This window comes from Otolemur garnettii, unplaced genomic scaffold, assembly GCF_000181295.1.
Source record: "Otolemur garnettii isolate 467f Iridium unplaced genomic scaffold, OtoGar3 scaffold00172, whole genome shotgun sequence".
In the NCBI taxonomy this organism is placed as follows: domain Eukaryota; kingdom Metazoa; phylum Chordata; class Mammalia; order Primates; family Galagidae; genus Otolemur; species Otolemur garnettii.
In genome coordinates this window covers 2,033,135-2,041,166 of record NW_003852567.1, presented here as the reverse complement: position 1 = coordinate 2,041,166, position 8,032 = coordinate 2,033,135, and the positions used below count along the sequence as shown (strand labels likewise).

General features: G+C 41.8%; 1 protein-coding gene across 1 annotated transcript in view; it reads right to left on the bottom strand.

Annotated features, from left to right (window-relative positions):
* Nucleotides 1-8,032, bottom strand: part of KIF24 (kinesin family member 24) — a 62,513-nt gene that overhangs the window by 23,093 nt on the left and 31,388 nt on the right. The window contains exon 6 of the mRNA XM_003800278.2: nucleotides 448-569. Coding sequence (XP_003800326.1) covers nucleotides 448-569 — 122 coding nt within the window. The remainder of the gene's footprint in view (nucleotides 1-447; nucleotides 570-8,032) is intronic.

Below are 8,032 nucleotides of genomic sequence, written 5' to 3'. Positions count from 1 at the left end.
AAAAAAAAAGACTCATTACTCAGAGGTGAGATAGGCTCATCCATCAGTGGCAAAGTTTGCTAAGATAGCACCAGAAAAGCAATGAATGTATCCAATTGTCTTATAGCTTCTTTCAAGAAGAATGGATTAATCCCTTCCCCTTTTTTTTCTGGTCTGTAAGCTGAGATGCCTTCCCTGCTGTTTCTATGCTAAAACTATATTTCACGTTAGAAGCAATCAATGTCCCTTTTAATAACTTAGGATTGACCAACAATAGGTCATTACTTTGTGGTTAATCAACTGATGGCACTTTAGTACAGTGATTTATTTCAGAGCTAACAATTGTACTCTGTGTTGCTGAAATGAAGAACTCTATGGTGGCAGGATGTTCTGTTGTTGATAACACAAATTTCAAAGTCAAAATAAGGAAAAGCAGATAATACAATTCCCTGTATAATTCCAGCTTACCTGCCAAATGTCCTCTTGACTGAGTCTTTGATCTGAATTTGGATGATAGCATGGGAGCGAGAGGAGTCTGCATTAACTCCAGTGGCCCCAGTGCTGCGTTCCTTGCTGCCCTTTAAGATTACCTGAAAATAAAATCCACAGTATGACTTCTCCAAAGGGAAAACAAAGCCCTCTGGCTCCTATGAGTTGGCTAAGAGCAGTAGAGACCAGGCATATAATTTTGTCAGTGTACTTCAGTTTTTTTTGTCCAGGTGGAATAGCTGCCCAAACACTCAATCATATGGAGTAGGTATCCAATGGCAATGACAATAATGTAGAATATTAATCTTGCAGGAGAACATTCAATAGCTTAAGAGCTAATTTACTTCTTGATCTCATATGTTCTTTTTTAGTATCTTTGATGGATTTAGCCTAACCAAACTCCCCAAGGCATAACTTGGCTCTAAGCAAGGTCTCATACTACCCATCTGTCTTAGTAACTGAGGCAAAGGACAGAAATATGCATCATGGAATGACTAATCACATCCACCTGTTCTACCAGGATGCAGTCATAAAGGCAGCCAGGCCTAATATGTAGGAACATGGAAGTGATGAGTTACTGTGATTACCACAAGCCCATGATTCCCCTTGAGACCAATTCTTCCTGACTCCCAAAAGACTACCTGTGGTTCCTCTGGCTACAGGGGATCAGGGAGAGGCAGTAAAGCCTTAGGAATGGCCTACAGCCACTGAAAACACAGCCATATAGGAACATGCTGCCCTGATTTTAGATGGGGGAGGACTGTTGATGACTGGGAATCAAAAAGGCAAACAACTTTAAAAATATTATTTAACAGAATCCTCAGAACAACTTAACGTGAGGTGAATATGATTATTATCCCCAGTTTACAGCTGAGGAATAAAGTCAGAGGTTGATTTGCTCATAGTAAAATAGCTGTTGTGGGCAGAGCCAAATTCCATATCTAATATGTCTGCATTTGAACAAAGTCCACATGGTTTCCACTTAGGGTACGGAAGTCCTATCTCATTTTTTCCCAATCTCTCACAATTTTAATTTATATCACATTGTATATCGCCACAGTTTTCAAATTAAGAATCTAAAAGTTGACAGAGCCAAACTTCAACAATTGGATATAAAGTAACAAGTAGAGGCATGCTTTGCTTATAAAAATGTAAAGGTTTAGACCTCCCCTATCTTTCCTGGGGTTTGAAAAAGACCAAAAAAAAAAAAAAAAAAAAAGGCAAAAGAGCTATGAGAAACTTAAAACCCTAAAAAGAAATGTACCAGAATCTTATTAACTCTGGGATTATGAGAAATATAGATTTTCTTGCTTATACATTTCCCTTTTCCTCTAACTCCTTCTTCCTTAACTAAACTCTAGTGGGCAAGTTTCTTTTCTTTCTTTCTTTTTTTTGGGGGCGGGCAGAATCTCACTATGTCACCTTCAGTGGAGAGCTGTGGCATCACAGCTCACAGCAACTTCAAACTCTTAGGCTCAAGTGATTCTCTTGCCTCAGTCTCCCAAGTAGCTGGGACTACAAGCGCCCACCACAACGCCAGGCTATTTTTTTTTGTTGTTGTTGTTAAAGTTGTCATTATTGTTTAGTAGGCCCCCGGGTTTGAACCCACCAGCCTACTGTGCCCTACCCACTAAGGTATGGATGCCACCTGGGCAGGTTTCTAAATCTAAATACTACCCCTATCCCTCCCTGCCCTGGCTTTTGAGACAGAATCTTACTCTGTTGTTCTGGGTAGAGTGCTGTGGCATCATCATAGCTCACAGCAACCCCAAACTCTTTGGCTCAAGTGATTCTCTTGCCTCAGCCTTCCCAAGTAGCTGGGACTATAGGTGCCTGCCACAATGCCTGGCTATTTTTAGAGATGGTAGTCTCCCTTTTGCTCAGGCTATCCCACCAGCCCAGTCTCCCAGAGTGCTAGGATTACAGGTGTGAGTCACCACACCTGGCCTTCTTTTCTTGTCTTACTCTGTTGCTGAGCTACAGAGTAGTGGTGTCGTGGCTCACTGTAATCTCAAATTCTTAGGCTCTAGTGATCCCCCTACCTCAGCCTCCTTTAAGTAGCAAGGACTAGGTACATGTCACAACAGCCAGCTAATTTTTCTATTTTATGAAGAGACAAGGTCTTGCTATATTTACTCAGGCTGGTCTCAAAATCTTGGCCTCTGCTTCCCAAAGCACTAGGATTACAGGTGTGAGCCACCACACCCAGTTAAGTCTAGATTCTTTAAAGAGAAAATGTTATATAAGTAGTGAAATAGGCACTTCTACCATAGGAAGTAAACTGCTGAATTCTGTGGAACTGGGAACATTCAGGGACTTATAATGTAAATGACATGTGATTGTGAGATAGCAATCATAAGAATTTTATGTATGTTATTATCTCATTTCCTTCTTTCTGTCATTTAGTCCAATCATCCATTGTCATGTACATGTTATAGGCTCAGAAAGATAAAGGATATGATCAAGGATACATGGCACTGGTACCTAGCTCCATCTGGTTATAAGGCTTAATCACTAACCTTTCCTGCACAAATACTCATAGCCAAAGGGCTATGAGCACTCCAGTGGTCTAGCACTGTGTATAGATAAAGTCTCTACTTTCCACATACAACTAAAGTTCATCTAGGGGAAGTTCTAGTGCCAGCCTCTGTTACCAATTTCAGTGAAGGCAGGGATAGAACATGAAAAAGTTTATCAAGCTGCGTGCAGTAGCTCATACTTATAATCCTAGCACTCTGAGAAGCTGATGTGGGAGGATCATTTGACCCCAGGAGTTTAAGACCAACCTGGCCAATGGCAAGACCCCATCTTTACAAAAAGTAGAAAATTAGCCAGGCATGATGGGTGGCATGTGCTCGTGTTCCCAGCTATTCAGGAGCTGAGGGAGGATTGCTTGAGCCTGGGAATTCATTAAAAAACCTGTGAAACTCTGAAACTAAAAAAATGCCCATTAACTGCCTGATAAGTAGCCATGCCTAAGTAAGCCCTAGCATGATCTGAGAGAGTAATGCCTGAAGGTGACACTTGAGCAGATACATGGGTGACACCTGAGTAGTATGAACACTGATACCCGAGAGAGAGTGTGAAAGTAGGACACCTGAGTTAGCAAGTATTATTGTTTCAAGTCAATAAATGTTTATGAGGGTAACTCTGTCAGATCTCCATAATTTATATCAACTTTCCACCTTGATCTCAGCTGGCTTCCGGCTTGTAGAATACCACATGTACTGCAGTCTGAGAGTCAGTGGTGACTAATAAGAAACTATTTTCTGCTTTTCTTAGAAACCACACTTTAGAACAGTGCCACAAACTCTTCTGGGACAGAGGGGCTGATATGACACCAGACTGCTCATTCCCACACTAACGGTCCACAGGCAAAGAAAAAAGACTTCTGATGTTTGCTCCTTTCCCATTTAATTGGTCTAATCTCTCAAGGACAAAGAAATCCTGAGGACTAGATTCCTGGCCAAACAGAGAAATGGCTGGAGGAAGTGAGGGCAACAGGAATACCTGGAACAAGAGTGTGAGAAACAATTTCCTTAGGACTCCATAGTGGAGGGAACTCTGTATAGCATAAAAATGATTGCTCTCTTTTTCTTCTCCTCCACTTTCTCTCCTCCTCACTCCCCTCTTTTTCTCTCTTCTTTTCTCTTTTCTTTTTCTCTCCTCCTTGGTGCTGCTCTGCAGCCTCCCTCCCCCCACCAGTAAAGACCTTTCCTACCCAAAAAAAAAAAAAAAAAAAAAAAATTACAGCGTCTAGGAAGCTTCTTTAAGATATCCAACAGACTTCTATTCTGTGTCTATCCTTGCAATCACTAGAAAAAGGCTCTTACTGGGCAGCACCTGTGGCTCAAAGGAGTAGAGCTGCGCAGGCCCCATATGCGGGAGGTGGCAGGTTCAAACCCAGCCCTGGCCAAAAGCTGCAAAAAAAAAAAGGCTCTTACTTAACGGTAATCCCCTAAAACAGACACATTCAGGTGCTCTCATCAGGTTTTGGATTCCAAGGCCCATGAATCTGATAATCATGTATGAGGTTTTAGCCTTTAAGAAAATTTACTTACTATATTTGTCCCAGGAAAAAGAAACTGTTATAAAAAGACACATACCAATGATGGGGCACCATGCCATTTCACATACTTGTGTCCTAACCCTTAATTTTGAAAATGCAGGCTCGGCGCTTGTGGCTCAAGTGGCTAAGGCGCCAGCCACATACACCTAAGGTGGTAGGTTTGAATCCAGCCCGGGCCCACCAAAACAACAATGATGGCTGCAACCAAAAAATAGCCAGGCATTGTGGCGGGCGCCTGTGGTCCCAGCTACTTGGGAGGCTGAGGCAGGAGACTCGCTTGAGCCCAGGAGTTGGAGGTTGCTGTGAGCTTTGATGCCATAGCACTCTGCCCAGGGGGACAGCTTGAGGCTCTGTCTCAAAAAAAAAAAAAAAAAAAAGAAAAGAAAACACAACAAAAGTTCCCCCAAACCCTGTTATTTGAAGTTTAAACATGGCCTTTTAAATACTTAATTTTAAGGAGATGATCATAGAATATATTGTTATAAACATATTAAGTGAGTGTTTTTTCTCTTACTTTCTTAAGAAAAACTGATCTCTAACTACATACGATAGGTTGTGTAGTATAGTGAAAAGGACTTCAGAGTAAAAATCTGAGCTGGATTCTTGTTCTGCCACCCATTAGCTATGTGATCCTTGGTTATCAGCTAATTTTAGCCTCAGTTCTCTCATCTGTAAGATGATGTTTATATCATTTACATTATGATTTTATGAAGATTAAATGGAGTAATATTTGCAAAAACTTTTGATAGATAGTAAATGCTTGCTAAACATTTGCAATTTTTATTAGAACATAGTGAGAAGGCAGGCAAAATCAAGAGCAGGATCAGATAGAGAGGCTTTAAACTTTGGCACTCACTGGAAACATTTCTGAACCACAGGTGCTGCCCCATTGGAAGCATTTCTACAATGCCAAATCTGATTGTTTTCTCTAGTCCCTTCAGCTGGGTAGAGGGCTCAGACATTTTTTTCTGGAGATGTGTCCTAAGCATTTTTTCTGGAAAGGTGTGCTAAAGGTAAATCTTTTCAAGAACCTGTCCTGTCCTCCTGCTCTTCTCCCCTAATTTACTCTAGCTAGGCTTGTTGGATGCATTAAAAGAATAATTATGAGGGCTGCACCTCAGAATCTCCTGGTGGAGATTTTAATATAAAATCTATCTTCAAATTTTACTGGTGAGAGTATAAAATGATGCAATAACTTTGGAAAACAGCCGAGCATTGTAGTGGGCACCTATATTCCCAGCTACTTGGGAGGCTGAGGTAAGAAAATCTCTTAAGTGCACGAATTTGAGGTTGCTATGAGCTATGATGCCAGGGCACTCTACCAAGGGTGACAAAGTAAGACTCTGCCTCAAAAACAAAAACAAAACAAAACAAAACAAAACTCTGGAAAACAGTATGGAAGTTCCTCAAAAAATATGACCCAGCACTCCTAAGGGTATACCCAAGAAAGCTGAAAACATCTGTCCACCCAAAAACCTTTTTTTTTTTTTTAAATTTGAGACAGAGTCTCATTATGTTGCCCTTGGTAGAGTGCTGTGGCATCATAGCTCACTGCAACCTCAAACTCTTTGGCTTAAGAAATTCTCTTGCCTCAGCCTCCAGAGTAGGTGAGACTACAGGTGCCTGCCACAATGCCCAGCTATTTTTTGGTTGCAGTTCTCATTGTTTAGCAGGCCCAGGGCGGGCTTAAACCCGCCAGGTACGGTGTATGTGGCTGGTGCCCAACTCATTGAGCTATGGACACCAAGTCACAAAAACCTTTGTATAAGAGTTGAACAAGGTCACTCATGCCTTTATTCCCAATGACAGAGGAGACTGAGGTGGGTGGTTTATTTGAGGCCAGGAATTTGAGAACAGCCTGGACAACATAGCAAGACCCCTTTCTAAATAAATAAATAAGTAAATCAGCCAGCATGGTGGCATGCACATTTAGTCCTACCTACTCGGGAGGCTGAGGTGGGAAGATCATTTGAGCCTAGGAGTTCAAGCAAGGCTGCAGTGAACTATGATTGTACCACTGCACTCCAGCCTGGATGACAGAGCAAGACAACCATGCCTTTAAGAAAAAAAGAGAGAAAAAAAGTGTTGGCAAGGATGAACAGCAATGGGATTGATTGTCCATATACTGCTTGTAGGAATGAACGTACACTGCTTTGGAAAATAGTTGGCATCATTTAGTGAAGTTGAAAATATCCATGTCCTCTGATCCAATTGTTTTATAACTAGGTATATATCCTAGAGAACCTGTGTATAAGGACACTCACAGATGCATTGTTCAGAATAACTCCAATTGCCCATTAATAGGAGAATGGATAAACTGTGGTATAATCCATGATGAAGACACTACATAGCAATAAAAATGGACAAAATTACAACCATATGCAAAAACAAAAGTGGAGCTCAAAAGTATAATATTGTTTGAGCCCAGTAGCTCATGCCTATAACCCCAGTGCTTTGGGAGGTTGAGGTGGGAGGATCACTTGAGGCCAGGAGTTTGAGACCAGCCTGGGCACATAGTGAGACCCTATCTTTACAACAAAATAAAATAAAATTAGCTGGGTGTGGTGGCGCAAGCCTATAGTCCTAGGTACTCAAGAGACAGAGAGGGAAGAATGATTAAGCCCAGGAATTCAAGGCTGCAATGAGCTATGATTATGCCAGTGTACTCCAGCCTGGGCAACAAAAGTGAGACCCTGTCTCAAAAAAGAGAAAAGAAAAAAGCATAATATTGAGCAAAAGAAGCAAAATACAAAAACTCATGACATGAAGGCTATGTTAACCAGTCTGATGAAAATATTTCAGCTCGGCACCTATGGCTCAAGTGGCTAAGGCACCAGCCACATACACCTAAGGTGGTGGGTTCGAATCCAGCCCAGGTCTGCCAAACAACGATGGCTGCAACCGAAAAAAAAAAATAGCCAGGCGTTGTGGTGGGCACCTGTGGTCCCAGCAACTTGGGAGGCGGAGGCAGGAGAGTCGCTTGAGCCCAGGAGTTGGAGGTTGCTGTGAGCTATGCCATGGCACTTTACCCAGGGGGACAGCTTTAGGCTCTGTCTCAAAAAAAAAAGAAAATATTTCAAATTGTATATGAAAATACCACACTGTACCCCAGAATTGCATTAATGTACATAATTATCATTTAATTAAAAACAAAAGGAAAAAATACAAAAACTCAAAGTTCAAAAGCAGGTGAAAACTAACTTATATGATTTAGAAATGAATATATAGCTGGTAAAACTAAAGAACAAGAAAGTAATCAGCATAAAAGTCGGAATAGGCTTGGCGCCTGTGGCTCAAGTGGCTAAGGCGCCAGCCACATACACCTAAGGTGGCAGGTTTGAATCCAGCCTGGGCCTGCCAAACAAAAATGACGGCTGTAACCAAAAAATAGCCAGGCATTGTGGCGGGCACCTTTGGTCCCAGCTACTTGGGAGGCTGAGGCAGAAGACTCGCTTGAGCCCAGGAGTTGGAGGTTGCTGTGAGCTATGATGCCAC